This window comes from Pteronotus mesoamericanus, unplaced genomic scaffold (assembly GCF_021234165.1).
Source record: "Pteronotus mesoamericanus isolate MK-2021 breed Mesoamerican mustached bat unplaced genomic scaffold, CSHL_Meso_final scaffold_21, whole genome shotgun sequence".
In the NCBI taxonomy this organism is placed as follows: Eukaryota; Metazoa; Chordata; class Mammalia; order Chiroptera; family Mormoopidae; genus Pteronotus; species Pteronotus mesoamericanus.
In genome coordinates, this window is record NW_026555310.1 from 3889241 (window position 1) to 3910224 (window position 20984).

Sequence of the window (20984 nt, forward strand, 5' to 3'; positions counted from 1 at the left end):
ATTAATTATTGTTTTTGAAACTTGTTTCAGTTCTGTAGACACACATATGTATGTATGTCCTGGGCCTTAATATAAAAACGATGTAATTAATGTGAATGGTATTCAAAGAAGTTTGAAAGCCATAGGACTGGAGCATTTGAGAAGGTGGAGGAAAAGAGGTGATTGTCTTCATGGGTCAGACTGATCATTATGCACATCTATGTCCTCTTACGCATATTTTTGTTTGTTTTTTACACGGTTACTTATTCTTTGAATCTGACCACATTGTTCGAATTCTTTACTGTTTCTATACCTGAAGAGTGAAAATAAGTATGCTTTATTGGCAGTGTAGTTTTTGTAGCATCAATTGCTGTTTTAAAAGGTAATGTAAGTAAAGCAGTTCTGTGCTTTGTTGTTTATTTTTCCTAAAGTGCCATCCCATGGCTTTTGGAATGTACCCTTTTGTTTTTTTCTGTGTGTGAGGGATTTAATGTCTTCTCTTTACATATTCAGTGCTACTTATGTTTGGTTTTAAAGGATTCTTTAGAAACATTGGGACAGGGACCTATTTCTCTATTTTATCTTAACAAACTACCCCTAAAATGTAGTGGCTTGAAACAGCAATTTATGACTTCTCAGGAATCCATGGATTGATTGTGCACATTTGCTTTCTGTGGAACATTCAGGATGGCTCACTCACATGTACAACGCTGGGCTCTGTGGGACACTGGGGTGGCTGGATCGATACCTGCCTTACCTGCATTTTGGCCCAAATTTTCAGGAAAAATATATTTCGTTTTAATTTTTTATTTCAATTATTTATTTATATTTAGATAACTTTTTAAAAAGATTTTATTTATTTATTTATAGAGAGGGAGAGAAACATCAATGTGTGGTTGCATCTCGCATGCCCCCTGCTGGGGACCTGGCCTGCAACCCAGGCGTATGCCCTACACTGGGAATTGAACCAGCGACCCTTTGGTTCGTAGGCTAGTGCTCAGTCCACTGAGCCACACCAGCCACGGCTAGATACTTGTTTTTGTACTATAAAGAATTTTAGCATTTCGTTTTGAACATACGGTACACAAAATTTTATGTAACAAATAATTACAAAACACAAGAACAGATACAAGATATTTCAGGTACTACCCATGTATAATGAACATGCTTATTTTTCCTCAAAAATTTGGGCAAAAAAAGTGTTCCTTATACATGGCAAAATAGGTGTGTATTTCTCTACCTGCCTGCTTATCTACTTACCTGCCTACTTCTGGCTGTCTGTCTCTTTGTGTACAGCCTCAGGGCCTCTCCCCTTTCCTGCTGCACTCCACGTGGTCTCTCCAGCAGGGGAGCCAGGCTTCGGACCTGGTAGGTCAGGGTTCCCCAAACATAAAGTGCAAGCTGGCAGTCTTTAAAGATTAGTTTCTAGGCCAGACCTGGCACACTGCTCTTTCCTTCACATTGTCTTTGTTGAAAGCAGTTTACCAGCCCAGACTCACCAGATTCCATGTGGAAGGAGGGCCACTTAACAGGTGTGAATACTGGGAGATGCTGATCATCCTTGGCCATCTTTGGAGATTTGCTACCAAAGGAACATTTAGCAACCTAGTTATGAAATCTCATTTAATTTTTCTGGTATATAAAACTTAAGGCTATATTTGGATTGTCTAGATTTACATATTTTCTTTTTTTCCCAAGCTCTGTTTCCCCATTTGTCCTGTTACAGTTAGAAAGGAACTGTCTAACAACTATTTAGCTGTAAGTTAGGGATAAATGAACAAGAATGTAGTAAATAGAAATTGGTTAGGAAGAAGTACATAAAGAATGGGAAAGAGATGATGTAATAAACTTTGTGTTAAAAAATAGTAAGAACTAAAAAGATGTATCATTTATTTCACTACTGCTGATATATGACCAAAAGAAAGAAGAAATAGCTCCCTGGCCAATGTAGCTCAGTTGGTTGGAGCATCATCCCGTAAACTGAAAGGTCACAGGTTTGATTCCTGTCAAAGCACATGTGTAGGTTGTGGGTTTGGTCCCCAGTTTGGTGTTTCTCACATCAGTGTTTCTTTCCCTCCTTTCCCCTCCCTGTAAAATCAGTAAGCATGTCATCAGGTGAGGATAAAAAATAAAATAAAGAGGAAAAAAGGAAAATAAATTAATTTTATTTAAGAAATCATATGTGGTTTTTTAAGACTTAGAATGGTGTCTCGCACTAGTAGATACTCCAAAAATATTTGAAGGAATGATTGAAGTTTATTTTTTTAATCCTCACCCAAGGACATGCTTATTGATTTGTTTTAGAAAGAGGAGAAGGGAGGGGGAAAGAGAGAGGGAGCAAAACATCAATGTGAGAGAGAAACATCAATCAGCAGCCTCTGGCAGGCAATCTGATGCGGGGACTGAACCTGTAGCTGAGATGTGTGCACTGACTAGGAATTGAATCCGCTATCTTTCAGTTAACAGGACAGTGCTCAACCAACTGAACCACCCTGGCCAGGGCTGAAGTCTTCTTTTTCAAAAGAGAGTTCTCAATACCTCAAGAAACTTGTATGCTACTTAGTATTTGTTAGTCCATACATGGTTTAGAAAAGTATTCTGATATCATAGTTCATTAGAATCACTTTGCCCAAGTGGATAACATATAAACTTTTTCTAAAAGTTGACAAACTTTTTATGTTTTGATTTTAATCAAGAATACTATTTTTAGGAATTTGTCTTTGTTACAAAAAACTACACTGATCAGTCTTTTGGATTTGGTATATACAAGGTTTAGCATGCCCAGATGTTATCTGTACCTTGTTTTGTCATGGCAAATACACAAAAGTAGAAATGAAATTTAAAAAATATATACATAAACAGGTTTATAAGCCAGTTGGTCTAGCCCATATATAGGCTTTTATAGTATCATTCGGCTACTGCCTTCTGTAGCAGATGATATAGACTCTGCTTTGGACTGTAATAGCAGTGAAGTAGTGATGTTTCCTGTCTATTAGAGAGTAGCATCTACCCATTAGTATTTTCTAGTTTCCCTAGGCCTATCCCAATGCAGCTTCTAAGACCTGAACAGACTCAAAACATTTAGGTCCTTTTAGAATAGTAAAATACAGAATTGATTTGGAGGACATATTTTTAAAGAGATTTTTATTTATTTATTTTTAGAGAGAGGGGAAGGGGGGAGTAAGAAAGGAAGAGAAACATCTGTATGAGAGAGAAACATCTATCAGTTGTCTCTTGCACACTCCCAACAGGGGACCTGGCCTGCAACCCAGGCATGTGCCCTGACTGGGAATCAAACCAATGACCTTTCAGAGCGTGGGATGATGCCCCAACCCACTGACCCATACCAGTCACGGTGAGGACATTTTAGAGGCCAGCTCTCTCAAACCTGAACTGGTAATTGAGTCTCTTTTTATAGAGTAGATCTAACAAGATTCCTTTGCTTCAGATAAACACCTGCATTTCCTTCATTTACTCCTCAAATGGCATGATATTTGGTCCTCTCAATTCTTATCTCTTTCTTAGATTTTTTAGTCCTCTTTTTAAAGTTCTGTACTAAGAACTAAGAACAGTATTCAAGTGTTGTCTGATTTGCATGGAGACAGTCATTTCCATCATCGGACTTTGTTTTTAATGAAACCTGATAGCAGCATTTTTGGCAGTCATACCACACTATTTGTTTCATTGAAACAGATTTTTTCTTAAAGCCCTAGTCTTTCTCGTGTATATTGGGCCATTTTGTTGTTTTCAGTTCTAAGCGTATGGCTTAATATTTATCCTTGTTAAATCTTATCCCATTAGATTTAGCCTCCTGTTCCAGCCAATTAGAATTAGAGTGGTAGCTCGGTACTGCTTAATTCATTCCAGAATTCCTGATGAGTACCAAAACCAGTGAGTACTGAATGATGAAGCATTTTCTCTTGCATGGTGGCATTGTGACTCGTACAAGTTCTAACAAGTACGACAAGTCCTGAGCAAGCGCTGAGTGCTGAAACATTTTTTTCTCATCAAAGTGCCACTAGTACAGGGTTTGATGAGTTCTAAAGCCAGCAAGCACTGAGGTATGACTGCACTTTAGAAGTGGATTCTTTTGCCCTGGTTGGTGTGGCTCAGTGAGCGTTGTCCTACAAACCAAAAGATTCCTGGTTCAATTCCCAGTCAGGTCACATGCACGGGTTGCAGGCCAGGTCCCCAGTTGGGGGTGTGCAAGGGGCAACCAATCACACATTGATGTTTCCCTCCCTCTCTCTAAAAATAAATTAATTAATTTAAAAAGTTAATTCTCTCATATAGTATATGTGTTTTTCTATCCTAGATTCCTATGATTTGCATATTTGATCATCATCCTGTTCAATGTCCTCATAAAAATCATCTATTTGAAAAAAATGGTACAGAGGATGAGTTTCTCTAGGGTCCTGTGGCATACCGCCAAACCATCTAGACTTATCTGCACTCTTTAGGTACAGTTGTATATCTGTAAAGCCACTTAACTGTAGCAAAATTCATATTGTTTCACCTTGAACAGAGGTATCAAGAGAGACTTCATTTTATACATTGCTAAAATCTGGAAACATTTATGCTTCCAGCATTCCTTGGTCAAATCATATAAAAAAAAGGAAAATGAGTTAGTTTGGTTATGGCTCCTAGTGATCCCTGATGCCCTGCCTAAAATACTCAAACTATTATTTTATTTTTATTTATTTTTTTATCAAACTATTCTTTTCATAACCTGCTGTATGCTGTACAGTCTTGCCCAGATTTCATGTCAGATCACTCTGGTGTAAGGTATGGAGAATATACTCTCCCATTTTGAAAATAGGCACCACAGAAATAAAAAGCTAATGTGACATTTGGCATTATCAGAATCATGAGATATGTCTGAGTTTACAGAGTGTCACTCTTGGATCTCAACTGTACATTCTTTAATTCTCCTGGTATATAATTTCATCCAGGTGTATTAATTTCATTCCTTCACTTTTCGATAGTTCCTTTATTTATCTTGGACATTAATCTGCTTTCCCCATATTTGGTCTTCTCTCTCTACTTTCAAAATGTTTTCTCTTTACAGGGAAGATAGAAGAAAAACTGAAATTGAGATGTTCTGCCTCAGCTCATATTAGTGATATGCCATTTACATTGAAGAGTGGAACTGTGCCTCCCTTACCTTTTTGCAAGTCTCAGCACATTCTGGGCTTCAGCTCAAGCTTGCTTCTAGATATTGGTGCTACATTTTTTTTTTAAAAAAGTTTCTGCCCTGGCTGGTGTGGCTCAGTGGATTGAGCACTGGTATGCAACCCAAAGGGTCGCTAGTTCAATTCCCAGTCAGGGCATATGCCTGGGTTGCAGGCCAAGTCCCCAGTGGGGGGGTGTGCTAGAGGCAACCACACATTGATGTTTCTCTCCCTCTCTTTCTCCCTTCCTCTCTGCCTAAAAATAAAATCTTTAAAAAAAAGTTTCTTTCCTTTTATATGTATTTTTCTTGTGCATATTTTTCTAATTTGGAGTTGATCGGTGAGCTTTTCATCTATTTAGATACCTCCACTCTTCTTCCCCCTTTATGTCAGATAATGTGAAATTAGCAGAATTTCGTTTTTGAGAACCTCAATTTTTTTGTCTTCCCCTTTAGCACCTCAGACCCGTGGGTTTGGGTCCTGTCTTCACTGTTTGAAGCCTGTTCTCTTAAGAGTCTAGGAATCATATCTGATGTGTTCCTTGTTCTTCTTCCTGTCTGTTTGGCTTGGTTGCTTTCTTTTGAGGCTCCCACCACTTCCTCTTTTCTGATGAGTTCTTCTTGGTCAAATTAGGTTTAAATTATAATTCTACTCATTTCTTATGCCTTCTGGGTGATAGAATAATTTTAAGTTATCTGGTTGCTTCTTAGTTGAATGAGGTTTTTCATTAGATGTTCAGGTAGCAGAAACCTTTTATCACTTTGAGACAGAAGGCTTCTAACAAGAAATTAAGGCAATTTCCCCATTACTCAGTAGTCAGGACATCTCACTGGCTTCACATTAAAACCTGCAGGGCCATCTCCTCTCTTTGTCAGGTCTCCTCTCTGATCTGCCCACAAACCCAAGGAAATCAGTCCACTTTTCTCTCCTCTTTAAAGGTGTTATGAACAGTTAGTTACTGAATACTTTTTTCTTTTGAAGCTTACCTCAGGGTAGGATGGAGTTTCTTCATTTATTGCCCTTTTATGCTTATAACATGGAGGTATTGGCATGTTTTTCAAATTTTTTTGTTTCCATCACGATGGAGTCTAAATGAGGGTGATAAATAGGGAAGTTATAAGAGTGTGACATCTTATTGTCCCAAGTTAGTTTCTAATTTCTTTAGATGCTGTGGATGCCTGTCTCCTTGCTTCTCTTACTCAAGATAGAACTCATCTAACCTCCCTCTCTATGATCTAGGCTTCTTTCTAGAAAAGAGCATTCAACAGCTGGTAGACCTGAGGGAGAAGGTTAAACCATTGTCGTGAATTGCTAGAGACCATTCAGAGGCTGCTCTATCTCAAAAGGGTACCGTATTTTGTTATATATATATGTGGCGTACTTTTTTGCCCACATTTTTGAGGGGAAAATAAGAATGCATTATACATGGGTAGTAGTAATCCCATATCTATATAAATGTTTTTAATTTTTTCATTTAATCTTATGCATTAAAAGTATAATTATAGAAAGCAATAACAATATTCATATGCAAAATAATACCCTAGAATATGATAATCAGTTTTGTTGAACATACTACGAACCTGCAACAAAAGCAGTTTCAGACAACAATTCAACAAAATGAAAGTGACATACTGTTATCCACAGAGTAAGACTGATTCTTGTACCTTGTATCTGCTCTTAATGTTTTGTAAATATTTGTTAGATAAAATTTCTTATACCATATATTTAGCAAAAATAAATGCTAAACTTCCTTTCTAATAAAAAGCATCTATCTATAAGTAAATAATTGAATTAAAAACTGAAGACAATGTTTTTTCCTGAAAGATTGGGCTAAAAATGTGGGTGCACATTATACATGGCAAAATACGGAAATGTATATCTCTGAGGACGACAAAGCAGTTCTTCAGAGAATCCCAGGTACCAATAGTGAAGATCGCTCCTGATACTGTTATGCCTCCACTCTCCGGTGTTGATTTCTACTTGGCGATGCATAGTTAAAAAATATACTCAACATACTATTTTTAACAGGTAAAATTTCCATATCCTTATCTTTGATCAGAGATACTATAAGATGCTGAGAATTCCAAAATGATCATAATATACTAGAGCTAAGTATTTGGGATAATGCAAACAAACAAAAATATATATCATACCAAAAATATTTACTAAACACATAAAAGAGGAGTTATTCCTTCACACAGCTTATGTTTTATTGATTGAATTAAATACATGAAGCAATCAGAGAATATAATAAAATGCCAAGTTACACATTGGTAGCAACTACTTAGAGTCCACCAGAATGAGTTTTCCTAACCTGCGCTCAACTTGCCTCAGAGGAGCAGACATCTCTCTATTTCCAAAATTGTTTCTTGTTGAATTTGTTACTGTTTTGGTATAAGCTGGGGCCTCCAATAGTAGTTATCAGTGACCTTTAGCCTCCACCTCTAGGAATGTGGAACTGAATGGTACTCTTGTTCCCACAGCTGAGTAAAAAAAATTCAGTGTACCAAGAACATGAGTAATTCAGATATATTTGAGGTTTTTAGATCTTGCAATCTCTGATGAGAAAATATAGTCTTGTGTGTTTGGTTTGGCTGTACTATTTTGAGTTAATTTTAGGGGTAACTTTTGAATCAATTTTAGAATTCCAGCCTCAAATTATAGTCCTTTGCTTAGTCATAAGGAGTTAGGTGTAATGCCACATTTTATTAAGACTGGGAACTGTTGCTGTATATTAACCTTGCTAGGCACTGAAATTTGAGAAGGAAAAAAACACCCTACATTCCTAAAGGTTGAGTTGTTGCTATGTTGCAAAATCCGATTTGCCTTGATTCCTGGTAATCTTCACTAATCCTTCAAGGAATCATCAGGTGTGATATACTTAAGAATGGAATGGCAACAAAGTCTCCCAAAGACTAACGTGTTTTATTACACTGTAACAAAAGCTCTGTGAGTGTGTGTGTTCGTGTGGGCGTGGGCTCTCATACTCTTGCTTTCCCTCTAAATATCTGATAACTGACCGTGCTGCTAAGTGACTAACAGGTGGGGAACATATACGGAGTTCAGGCTGGACAAAGGGCTGATTCACGTCCTGGGTGAGACAGAGCAGGACAGCATGAGATTTCATCGCACCGCTCAGAGGTGTGTGCGGCCTAAAATTAGGAATTGTTTATTTCTGCCATTTTCCATTTAATATTTTCAGACTGCAGGTGACTGAAACCATGGGAGAAACCGTGGGTGAGGAGGGTGCCGTTCTAGAAAGATACTGTAGTTGGTACCTTTCTGAGAACAAATATATTACCGAGTGTCCTAAATTTGAGATTTTGGAACTCTACATAGAATTTTCAGAGCCCTTTGAGGAATACCTGTGTTTCCTAGAAATGCAGTCTTTGGACACTCAGGTAGTTTTAATAGTGAGTATCTGTTATTGCTCACACTGTTATTGTCAGGGGGATGTCATAGAAGGCAATCTGAACTGTATGGTTGGGAAGAAACTCCACAGAAGGTAGTAGTGTTTATGGTTTTACAAAGCAAATTGCAGTAAAATTGCTTCAACAATAAATCTGTTCTTGCACCTTTGTCAGATGTTAATGAGAGTCATTTGTTTTATTTCAGTGATGTCCTCGCATTGCCCATTTTTAAGCAAGAAGAGTCAAGCTTGCCTCCTGATAATGAGAATAAAATCCTGCCTTTTCAATATGTGCTTTGTGCTGCCACTTCTCCAGCAGTGAAACTGCACGATGAAACCCTGACATATCTCAATCAAGGTTAGATGCATCCTTACTCATTAGTATTATCGCAGACCTGCTGGATTCATGATATTTAATTAGGTACACTTTGTATAAAAAGTACATCTTTCTAGTGTGACCTGTCAAAGTCAAAAGTTTACTTCAGATATTTGAGTTTTAATGTCATGTGTGATATATACCATATTTTTGGCTTCTTTTTTCTTCCTGCCCATTTTTAGTTCCCATCTCCCTCTTTTTTTTCTAATCATGTTCCCTGGACATGGTTACTGTCTGAGAAGAATTACCTTACCTAGCATTATTGTTTATCAGTTGCGTGACCTTAGACATGTTGCTTAAACTCTTTATGTTTCAGTTTCCTTATCTTTAAAAATGGGATTGATAATACCTTAGAGAGTTGTATCAATTACATGGTATAATGTGTGAATACACTTAGCACTGTGCCTAGCATATAGTAAAGGACTATAGTTGTTTTTATTAATACTAATACTATACTTTTGTATATTCAACCAACTAAATTTTATTTTATTTTATTTTTTGCCCCTGAGGCAATTTACAAATACTCCTGCATTTAACAACTATCTGTCATACATCCAATAAGAAGACATTGTAGGGGGATGCAAATTTTCCTGAGATTCTACCTCTACTCTTCTAAGATAGACAGGGTTTTCGCTAATTTTTACTCTATCCTTAAGTGATTTGAAAACTTCTTTCTACAATGTGTCACTTGTAGATGATGTTGGCAATATAGTGATAATGATGGCAGCTGACATACGTTGAGCCATTGAGTGCCAGGTATTGCTTTACATGCTTTATATGTATTAAGGTTTTTTTCCTCTTACAGTCCTTTGAGATGAATTACTAAATAGTTTTCCCACTTAGTGGATGAGGAAAAGATTAACTTGAAAAGGTTATACAATACAAGAATCGGGTTTTATAAAATATTTCATTTATTAATTTATTTTTAAGGCAGAGAGAAAGAGAGGGAGAAAACCATCAGTCAGTTACCTCTCACACATCTCCAGCTGGGTGGGACCTGGCCTGCAACCCAGGCATGTGCCCTGACCAGGAAACAAACAAGCAAAATTTTGGTTAGTAGGCCAGTGCTTAATCCACTGAGCCACACCAGCCAGGGCAGAGCTGCGTTTTAAACCCAGGGAATAGTTTGGCTTCCAGCTACATTGAACTCCTGAGGAAAAGGACCAGGGCTTATGTATAACATCTGTCCAGGAAAAGTTCAGCCATTGTTAATATTACAAGAATAGTATGTGTGACGTTGATGTAACCTGTCAGCCAAGGAGAGTGGACTGGAATGTGCATGTGTGAACCATGGTGACTTCACTGTACTAGTCAGTGAGAGTGGTAGACTCTGTTGAGTAAACATGTGTACTGTGTGGTCGTTGCATTCAAAATGATTGACTGTGTTAGAGCCTGCATCCAATTTTGTGTTAATCTTGACCATTTCCTCCATGGAAACTATTCAGATGATTCAGAGGGCCGCAGCTATGGGCAGCTGGTGATCGGCAGCTTCATCATAACAATGCACTGATCATGCATCATGTCTTGTGCAGTTTTTTGGTGAAACATCAAATCTCCCTGGTGACTCAGCCCCCCTACAGCCCAGATTTGATGCCATGCAACTTCTGGTTTTTCCCTAAACTAAAATCACCTTTGAAAGGGAAGAGATTTCAGACCATCGATGAGATTCAGGAATATGCAACGGGGCAGCTGATGGAGATTTGGAAGAACTGTGTGAGGCCCCAAGGTGCCTACGTTGAAGGGAACTGAGGCATCACTGTCCTATGTACAATGTTTCTTGTATCTTCTTCAATAAATGTCTCTATTTTTCATATTACATGGCTGGATACCTTCTGGACAAACCTCATCTGCTTTTTATCCCACGCAGAATCTAACATCACTTTCAAAGCTCCAAAAAGGTTGCAGAAATGCCTTCTCTGGGGGTAGGATTGGGGAGAAAGAGGGGTCTTTAATCATTCAGTAATCCCAAGTCATGACTGTCTGAAAGATGAATACTTCTCATGGTATTGCAAGGGCAGTGGCACACATACATATCTATACCTGGGCCGTTTTCTAGCTGTTCCGACTCCAAGCTGATTCTAGACACGTGGGTTACCTCTGGGCCCCTCAGTCTACCTGCAGGTAAACTGTTAGGGGGGGGGAAGTGTGCCACAGCCTGCCATGTCATGGGAGTAAGGGGTTTCTCATCTTACTCCTCTTACGGCGCATGGGTTCCAAGTCCCTCCTGGGTGCCCTGGGGCCCACCACACACCGTCCGTTTCCCTGAGCCACCTGCCTGAGGGTGAATGCCTGGGTGTGCCTGACAGCTCTTTCCCCGACCCCCAGGACTCAAGCCCCTCAGCCTGTCTGACGAAGCACGGTGGCCCCATACTTAGAATCTTCGGGAACATTGCTCCTAAAATTCACCTTGGTGCTGCCACAACAAACCACACAGAAACTCCCCTTCCAGATGAATTTTTGTTTCTGAATTTTGGAAAGTTAATTATGATGAATATAATACATGGTTACTTTTTCTTCCAGGACAGTCTTATGAAATCCGAATGCTAGACAATAGGAAGCTTGGAGAACTTCCAGAAATTAATGGCAAATTGGTGAAGGTAAAAGAAAACGAGTCAATCATTCTTCTAAACATCCTTTTACTGATTCTTTATAATATTCTTTTGCTTCTGTAAAGGGCTTGGTGATATCTTATCTGATACAATTTTCTGGCAGAGTGGTAAACTGTTGTTAATAGTTTTGGAGAGTCAGAGTGAGCTCCCCATTCACATGGACTTTTTAAAGCTACAGAAAGAGAAGACTTTTCACTCTGTGTCAGGATAGTCTCCTGGCTCAGTGAAATTCTTTTTGGGTGGAATAAAGTAACCTTCTTGAGATCTTTAGAGAAGCTCCAGTGTCTTTTTGAATACTTGGTCTAGTAGCAAGGAAAACAGAAACTAGTGTTGATGAATAGCAATTTCCTTTGTCTAGACTGATGGCAATGAGCTCACAGTACAGTTGGTACAAAGGAGTTATCAGTGGCTATAAAAGGTGGTAAGAAGGATATTATTAATAGGCATCTCTGCAAAGTAAGAGGAATAAAAAGAAAGTTCATGGAAACAACCTCTACCTACTCTCAGTGTTGCCAGTTTATATGGTGGGTTAGCAAGCAGAGGACTTGGTGAGTTTTCCGTATACGTCTGAAGAGCCAAGCTGAACATTGATTGCATGGTAACGATAGGGGCACGTAGAGATGCTTCTGATAGGGGTCTTTTATGTTTAGTTACCACAAGGACTGATGTTTCAGCCAAATATGGTGCCAGTCAAACTATAAAGATTATATCTGAGCAATTTTAAAATTTACCTTAAAATAGAGCTGGTATGATATGGGTTTTAGAGTAAAATAGGCCTTGCCCTGGCTGGGTAACTCAGTTGGTTAGAGTGTTTTCCCAGTTCTCTAAGGTTGTGGGTTCAATCCCGGGTCAGGGCACATACAGGAAACAAGCAATGAATGCATAAATAAGTGAAACAACAAATCAGTATTTCTCCTTCTCTTTTCCTCTCTCCCTCCTTTCCTCTCAAATCAATAAAAATAAGTAAATAAATAATAGAGTGATATAGGTTTTAAGAAAAACAATTTTAGGCGTATCTAGAAACCAACTTGGGGTGACTACTGCAATTTTTGGCTTGTCAGCTCTGATCTTTAAGGGATCATTTGATTTTGTTGCTTCCTTTTAGAGTATTTTCCGTGTAGTGTTCCATGACAGACGGCTACAATACACTGAACACCAGCAGCTAGAGGGCTGGAGGTGGAACCGACCTGGAGATAGAATTCTTGACATAGGTGAGTTAAGAGAATCTGTTGCCTAGGAAATGTCTGAGAATTGGTGTTCTTTACTTGATGTTTATTTTGAATCAAAATGCTTTAGAGGCTCAGCATGAATTGGAAGTGGTTATTGCCTAAGTATAAAAAAATTATTGGTATGATGATAACAAAAGTTGGAAAGTGTAGATATTATTAGATACTTCAGTTTTCTAACAATCATATCTATTACTTCAGTGTGATTTTTATGTTTTGTTTTTTTTAATTTAGGTGTGGTAAAATATATATAACATTTTAACTATTTTTAATAAGTTAAATTATCCAGCATTTATCTTTTTGTGATTGGCTTATTTCATGTAGCATAATCTTCAGGTTTATTAATGTAATTGCATGTGTCAGGATTTCCTTCCTTTTAATAACTGAATAGTATTCCGTTGTGTATAGATACCACACTTTGTTTTTCCACTTACCCCTCGAGATGCTTGGGTTGATTCCACCTTTTGACTATTGCAAATGAATAATGCTACTATGAACATGGGTGTACAAGTAATTATTTCAGGCTCTGCTTTTACTTTTTTTTTTGTAACCACCGTACTGTTTTCCACGATGGCTGCACATTTTATGTTCCTGTCAGAATGCACATGGTTCTAATTATCCTACTTCCTCACCAACACTTGTTTTGTTTTGTTTTTTTAAGTAGCCATCCTAATGGATATGGAATAGTATCTCATTGTGATTTTGATTTACATTTCTCTAATGATTAGTGATGTTGGGTATCTTTCCATGTGCTTATTGACCATTTGTATATCTTCTTTGGAGAAATGTATATTCTAGTCCTTTGCCCATTTTTGAATCTGGGTGTTTGTTGTTGCTGTTGTTGTTGTTGTTGTATTACAGGAGTTTTTTAAATATACTCCGGATGTTAACCCCATATTAGAGAAATGATTTGCAATATTTTCTCCCATTCTGTGTAGGTTGTCTTTTCACTGTGGTGACAGTGTCCTTTGATAGACAAAAGTTTTACATTTTGATGTAGTCTGGTATGTTTGTTTTAATTGGCTGTGCTTTTGGCGTCACATCTAAGAATTCATTGCAAAATGCAGTGTCATGAAATTTTTCCTGGTATGTTTTCTAAGAGTTTTGTAGCATAAGGTTTAGATGTACATCCATTTTCTAAGTTAATTTTTGTATATAATGTAAAGTAAGGGTCCTTCATTCCTTACATATGGGTATCCAGTATCTCTCACACCTTTTTTGTTTTTTAAAGATTTTATTTATTTATTCTTAGAGAAAGGGGAAGGGAGGGAGGAAGAGAGGGAGAGAAACATCAGTAGGTCGGTTTTCTCTCACACACCTCCAACCAGGACCCTGCCCACAATCCAGGCATGTGCCCGACCAGGAATGGATCTGGTGACCTTTTGGTCCACGGGATGATGCCCAGGCCACTGAACGAAAGCAGACAGGGATCCAACACCATTTGTTGAAAAGACTGTCCATTGCCATTGAATGGCCTTGTCACCCTTGTCTAAAATCTTTTTACCATGTATTTGAAGGTTTGTTTCTGGGCTCTCTGTTTTGTTCCATCTGTCCATATGTCCATCTTTATGCTAGTACCACACTATTTGTGATAACTGTAACTTTGTAACAAGTCTTGAAATCAAAGTGTGAGACCTCCAATTTTGTTATTTTTCAAGATTGTTTTGGCTATTCAGAGTCTGATAAAAAGGGACCAAGTTTCCCCCCTAAATTTTGTCAGGTCTTTTACTTTACTAATACCTGAGAGCTAGATTAGTGCTTTGTCTTACCTAAAGTAAGAGGCCTGGATTAGAATCTGTGTCTCTTGGTTTGCAGTTAGGTTTTTCTACTTTGCTGCACAGAGTAAAATTTGTTTTTCTTAAATAATGGCACATAAAAGAAAGATCTTTACAAACACACACACAATCTTTCCTCATAAACGTACTTTGAATCCCAGCATCTGTGTACCGATCTCTTATTTGTTATTGTCTCCTATTTGTAAACACAGTGAAATTGGGGTACTATTAGTTTTACCTGAGAAAACACTGGATTTCATACTGATATCCTGATATCCATATATTAAAATCAGCTTTAGGATGAAGCCAGCACAACTGTAACAGTGGAGTAGGACCCACTTAATGCTTTCTTGTTTGAATCATTGATATTAAAACAGTATAGTTATTGCACAGTTATGATAATAAATATTAGCCTGGTGTTATCTCCTAGCTTGAATATTAATAGGAGAAGTCAGGGAATGATATTTGATTATACGCTATTCAGAATGGAAAACACAGTTCTGCTAAAGCTCATTCCTTTTACTTACCTCTTGAGTGTAGGATGTGTCAGTCTGTTACAGGATTATTTGATGACTTTTCCACTTGTCTGTGATACAGTGTCTTCCGCCTTTATTCAGATACTGCGCTTTATCCTTCTGTAGCAATGCTTTTAGTTTACTTCTGGCAGTAATGCTAATCTTAAAACTAAGTAAAACAGATTGTAAGTTACAATTTTCATGGCACTAGAGCTAGTGTGTAGAGTAAATCCATCTTACGTAGAATTTTAGAAAATGTAAAGGAAACTGCTTTTAAATTGTCTCATTTTTTTAAAAACTTTTTCAAGTGGATAAAAGATACTCAGAAGGAAAGTACCTTTGTCATTTTTAGCACAAATAACGCTAAACCCTTTTCACTGGCAAAAAGAGGTTTACACAAAAATGTTGGTAACTAGGAAACAATAATACTTATACAAGAATCAGTGCTTTTTCGCCCAGTAGCACTCAAAATTGTCAAATCATTACCATCTGTTTTTCAGATATCCCAATGTCTGTGGGTATAATTGATCCTAGGGCTAATCCAAACCAACTAAATACAGTGGAGTTCCTGTGGGATCCTTCAAAGAGGACATCTGTATTTATTCAGGTAAGGCATTGCAAATGGGGTTCCAGTTATGAAGAGCATTCTTACTACCAATTTGTTTCTTAAAGGAAAAAAACATGTTGAGTTGGAGGGTTCCAGTCTGAGTATCAAGTGCAAACTCCTGATACTCAACATGTTCCTGAAAGCAATAAGGAATTTCTGAATTGCTCTTCTGATTTTTCCAATTTATTTATTTGTTTCTCCCCTGGTGCTTACTGACAGCTGCATAATACAGGGTGAGGCAAAAGTAGGTTTACAGTTGTACATGTGGAAAATAATACAATAATTAATAAATTAATAATACAAGAATAAACTCTGTTTTTCATACTCAGAACTGTAAACCTACTTTTGCCCCACCCTGTATTTTGTTCTGGATGTATCAGAACTTATCTAACAATTATTTACTATTGGGATTGTCCTAATTTTTCACTATTATCCATAAAGTTATTTTGAACATCTTTATACTTAAAATTTGATTTGCATATCTGATTATCTTCTTCGGGTAGATTCCTTGAAAATTCTTATTTGTGATAATGAGAACTATTAGTTTGTTTATTGAGTAGCTCCCATGAGATAGTTACTGTGTTAAGTATAACACTTTGTACACATGATTTTATTTAAGATTTTCACCAATAATCCTGTGGAGTCGGAATAGTCCTTGGGGCTTAGAGAAGATGACAGCTTACCCACGCTAGTATTTGGTCAATCAGGGTTCCACTGTTCGTGTTCACCAAGGTCGTACACACTATGCAGTAGCCAAACAAACCATTTTTCCCCTGGTTGCCAGCTTTCATATTTACCATTTTCCCAGCATGGATGGTGCCTCCATTTTGTAAAATCTATCTAGAAGTCCAGGAAACTTTTACTGATAGAAATCATTTCTCTTCCATGTTAACTCTGTATTCTCTGAAGCAGTTAATGAATGTAACTCCTCACAGTTTTTGTAAATGTTGGGTCTGTATGTTTACTTTGTTTGCATTTGTAAATCATTTACGTTTTCCTCAGTTCCACCATTAGAGTGTAAATTATTCAAGATAAAAACAGTAAAAGTTTTCCTGGTAGGTGTTCATTATGCTTTTTAAAGGTTTTACTGTTAGTAGTTGCTCAAAAAATGTTGTTCACTGGTTTGTCTAGTGGCAGGACTGAACCCTGGCTGTTGTATCCTCCGCAGGTGCACTGCATCAGCACCGAGTTCACCATGAGGAAGCATGGCGGAGAAAAGGGAGTGCCGTTCCGGGTGCAAATCGATACCTTCAAGGAGAATGAGAACGGGGAATATACTGAGCACTTGCACTCAGCCAGCTGCCAGATCAAAGTCTTCAAGGTATTCCCGGGCATTGTGGTGGCTCTTGGAAACTACTTTCCTCATCTTTCAGTTGTTAACATTTAGTCGCCAAGTCAAAAAGTCAACTTGTCTTTTCTTAAAAACTAAGAAAACTCAAGGACTTTGTTTGAATGCTCTTAAAGTCTCTTGAAGTTACAAGCTCTTCTAAAAGCTCACCGAGTTATGAAAACTTGACAGTTTTGGTTACATTCGTACTTGATCTTTCCTTATTTTGGTCTTTATTTTTGTCACATGTATAGATATGTTCTCATTGCAAAAGATTCATTAATACAAAAGCACGCACAGTATAAAACCGGCGTTCCCCTTCTACCGCTCTTACCCTGACTGCCCGACAGAGGTAACCACTGTCACAGCTTAGAGTGCGTGTGTGTCCCTCCAGTCCCCTTCTGTGCTTTTATATGCACTGTACATAGGTATACACATATTTTCTTTCAAACATAAATGGGATTATACAGTATGAACTGCTTTGAGTCTTGTTTTTTTCTATGTGCTTTAGAGATCTTTCCATGCCTGTAATTATAGATCTCATTCTTTTCTAACTCCATCAAACATTTAAATTTCCTATTTTCAGACTTATGCGCAATGATGTGGTTTATCTTTGTATTGTTGTAATATATCTTTGTTTTACTTGTGACTATTTACGTTTTTACAAGTAACATTGTTGAGTTAATGGGTGAGTTTAAAACAAAGTATTTCTCATTTTAGCCCAAAGGTGCAGACAGAAAGCAAAAAACAGATAGGGAGAAAATGGAGAAACGGACACCTCATGAAAAGGAGAAATATCAGCCTTCCTATGAGACAACTATTCTCACAGAGGTAAAAGGATTTCTTTGGTGACAATTTCAGTCAGTAGTTATTACTCTGAAGAAAAATCCAATCATTTTACAGTATATACATGTATCAAATCATTATATTCTAATTTACCTAAAACTAATGTCATGTCATTTATATTTCAGTTTCTAAAAAATGGCTTCCCAGCTGGTCAAAACTTACTTGTCCGCTTAGTTACAGGGACTCAGAGGAATTAAAATTTACCAATCAAGATGAGCTGTTCAAGTAACAATGTTTTGTGGAACACTAGGATCAATTATACTTTTAAGTATCTAAGTTGTCCTTTGTTTTAGTGTTCTCCGTGGCCCGAAATCACATATGTCAATAATTCCCCATCACCTGGCTTCAACAGTTCCCACAGCAGTTTTTCTCTTGGGGAAGGGTAAGTCTGGGAAATGAAGTTGGCTTGTGTTTGTCCTTGTGTGTTTTTGGTTTTGGTCTTTTAAAATTTATTTATTTATTTATTTATTTAGAGAGAGGGAGAGAGACATCAGTTGGTTGCCTCCCACACACCCCCAACTGGGAACCTGGCCTGCAACCCAGGCATGTGCCCTGACCGGGAATTGAACCAGCGACCTTTTTTTGGTTCACAGGCCAGCGCTCAATCCACTAGGCCACACCAGCGAGGGCATAAATGTGTATTTTTAAATTATCATTCTATAAACGAGACCTTTCCTAATCAATAAGTAGTTCTATTGGTTAGTCTTTGATAGATTTATGAGGTTTGGATAACCTTCGAAAGAAACTGAAAGAAGTTTCTGTTTTGTGTTTTACTGTCCAAGTCTATATGATTTTCTCATAGTATAGCTTGTCCCATAGAGGAGAGAGCACCTGAATAGGTTAGACTTTGTTACAATAGCAAGCTCAAATTGTGTCAGTTTTGATCAACTTGCAAGAGACTGAAAGAGTTTTATATAGCCCCTTCTCTTCTTTTTTCCTCCCATTAGAAAATCATATTTATGGTCAGTTTTTAGTGATTCGGGGGTGATTTTCTGGGCTTTTCACTTCTCCCTATTACTGCGTCCTTGTGGTTATTTCCCTTCCTGATCATACTCTCACCACATAGTGGTCATCAGGAATTGAGACACATGTACAAATACTAATATCTGTTTTGCTGATTATTAAGAATGATCCTAAAATTACCATGAATCTTTGCTAATCAGGGGAAGAAGGTTGGACATGACAGCTAAAGAATGTCTAATCTCCCTAGCATTTAGCATGTATTCCACATAGGCCATTTTGATATTTCAAATAGGCTATGAAATGTGTGACTATATTGTTTGGTTGTGATGTTTTTTTTTTATTTATTTAGGTTCTGTGTTCAAACTACTTCTGAAAGTATTTAATTAAAGTGGCTTAAATATTCAAAATGTAACAATTAAGAATAAAAATAGGTAGAAGTGGTAGAAAGATAACTAGGGCCTTGAGATAAGTTAATCACTAAATTTGAATACTGAATTTGAATTTTGCAATTAAGGCAAAAGTAAAGAAAAAGATCTTTTTGAAAGAAAAATCTCTTACTTACCCATGTGGACTATTCAGTCTATTTACAAGCAATTTAAAATATATAGGACTTAAGAGGTCTTTTTCCTCTCTCTTATATATTCACTATTAGGGTCACGTTCCTCTCATAAAAGAAGTAAATATTAGGCAAGAGGGGCAATCTGTAAAGCAAACGGGAGTACAGGGAAAAACCAAGTGTGTGTAAATAGCCCTTGGATTACAAATTAGATAACACTAATTTTTGAAGCTGCTTTAAAATAATTGTTTCAAATTATAAAAATTGTGTGATCACATTGCATTTCATAAATTTTATTCTAATATTTTTTTCTGTATATGTTTGTACATATATATTTAATGCAGTGGTAATATATTGATTATTTCTATATTCTGATATTTAGTTTACATTCTTATAAGTTTATGTAAAATGGTTATGCCATTATTTATCTAATCAGTCCCAATATACTGGAATCTTGATTTTTTTTAAATTTCTCCACTAAAAAATATTGCAAATGACATAGTTTCTCTTCCCTCACCCCCTAAAAAAGTCTTTACGATAAATTAACAGATAATAGAAGCATTGGGTCCAAGAGTAAAAATGTGTTATGAGAGAGCACAGATTCCTTTAAATCTCTAGCTTAGGGCTTACGAGAGTCAAGAATGAGATGATGAACCCTAGTGTGTGTCACGGACTCACCCTTTCGTTATAAATGTTTCTTTAGAAATGGTTCACCGAACCACCAGCCAGAGCCGCCCCCTCCAGTCACAGATGTAAGTCCGAAGTTAAATGTCAGTTATTTGCAATGTCTAATAATACTTTGATGACTGTGCGGTTCAGTACAAGTGCCCAGCTTCTAAGGTGTATTCATTTGTTCTTTAAATATTTATTGAATTTTGACTGTGAACCAGATACTATGCTACAGACTGGATATATAAAACAAGTAACACAGGACCCTAGTATTTAGAGAATTTACAATCTAGTGGGGGAAGATAGGGATGGAAAAATCCAAGGGTATCTTGCATGGTTAGAGAAAGAATAATAATAATAATATATAAACAACTTACAAGCAAACCAGGCCTGTCTGAGTGTGGGTGTATTTGGCTACTTCTTAACCTAATAATGTACCATTTACTTTTTTTTTAAGTTAAATCTATTTAGTTACCCAGGAAAATTGCTTTTTCTCTTTCAGAACCTCTTGCCAACAACCACACCTCAGGAAGCTCAGCAGTGGTTGCATCGAAACCGGTTTTCTACATTCACAAGGCTTTTTACAAACTTCTCAGGTTAAATTTGCTTATCCTTTTGTTTTCCCTAGCTTGGGATATTCTTTTACATTCTAGAGCCTCCTGGTATCCATGTGAGGGTGTGTGTGGGGTGTGTTGTGGGTGTGTGCGCGCACGCACGCTATGAAATACCTATAAAGAAAGACCTCTTAGTTTGAATTTATTTTAATTTTAAAATATTTATTCTTTATGAAGCTTTAAAAATGTATGTTCTATATAATATTGTATCAAGGAGCATTTGCAAGTAGTCTGAAATTTTCTTCTTGATGCCACTATATTGTATTTTCTTTGCACATTCCACTTTTATTTAACACCTTCACGGTAAGCAGCTATGGTAGGAATACTCAAATGGATAAGGTA

General features: G+C 37.2%; 1 protein-coding gene across 2 annotated transcripts in view; it reads left to right on the forward strand.

Moving 5' to 3' along the window:
- TFCP2 (transcription factor CP2) overlaps positions 1 to 20984 on the forward strand; it is a 44081-nt gene that overhangs the window by 15565 nt on the left and 7532 nt on the right. For both annotated transcript variants that reach the window (XM_054591094.1, XM_054591095.1), the window contains exons 2-10: positions 8766 to 8917; positions 11456 to 11532; positions 12650 to 12755; positions 15561 to 15667; positions 16836 to 16988; positions 17715 to 17825; positions 18134 to 18222; positions 20063 to 20111; positions 20531 to 20624. In XM_054591094.1, the coding sequence (XP_054447069.1) occupies positions 8766 to 8917; positions 11456 to 11532; positions 12650 to 12755; positions 15561 to 15667; positions 16836 to 16988; positions 17715 to 17825; positions 18134 to 18222; positions 20063 to 20111; positions 20531 to 20624 (938 nt within the window). The remainder of the gene's footprint in view (positions 1 to 8765; positions 8918 to 11455; positions 11533 to 12649; positions 12756 to 15560; positions 15668 to 16835; positions 16989 to 17714; positions 17826 to 18133; positions 18223 to 20062; positions 20112 to 20530; positions 20625 to 20984) is intronic.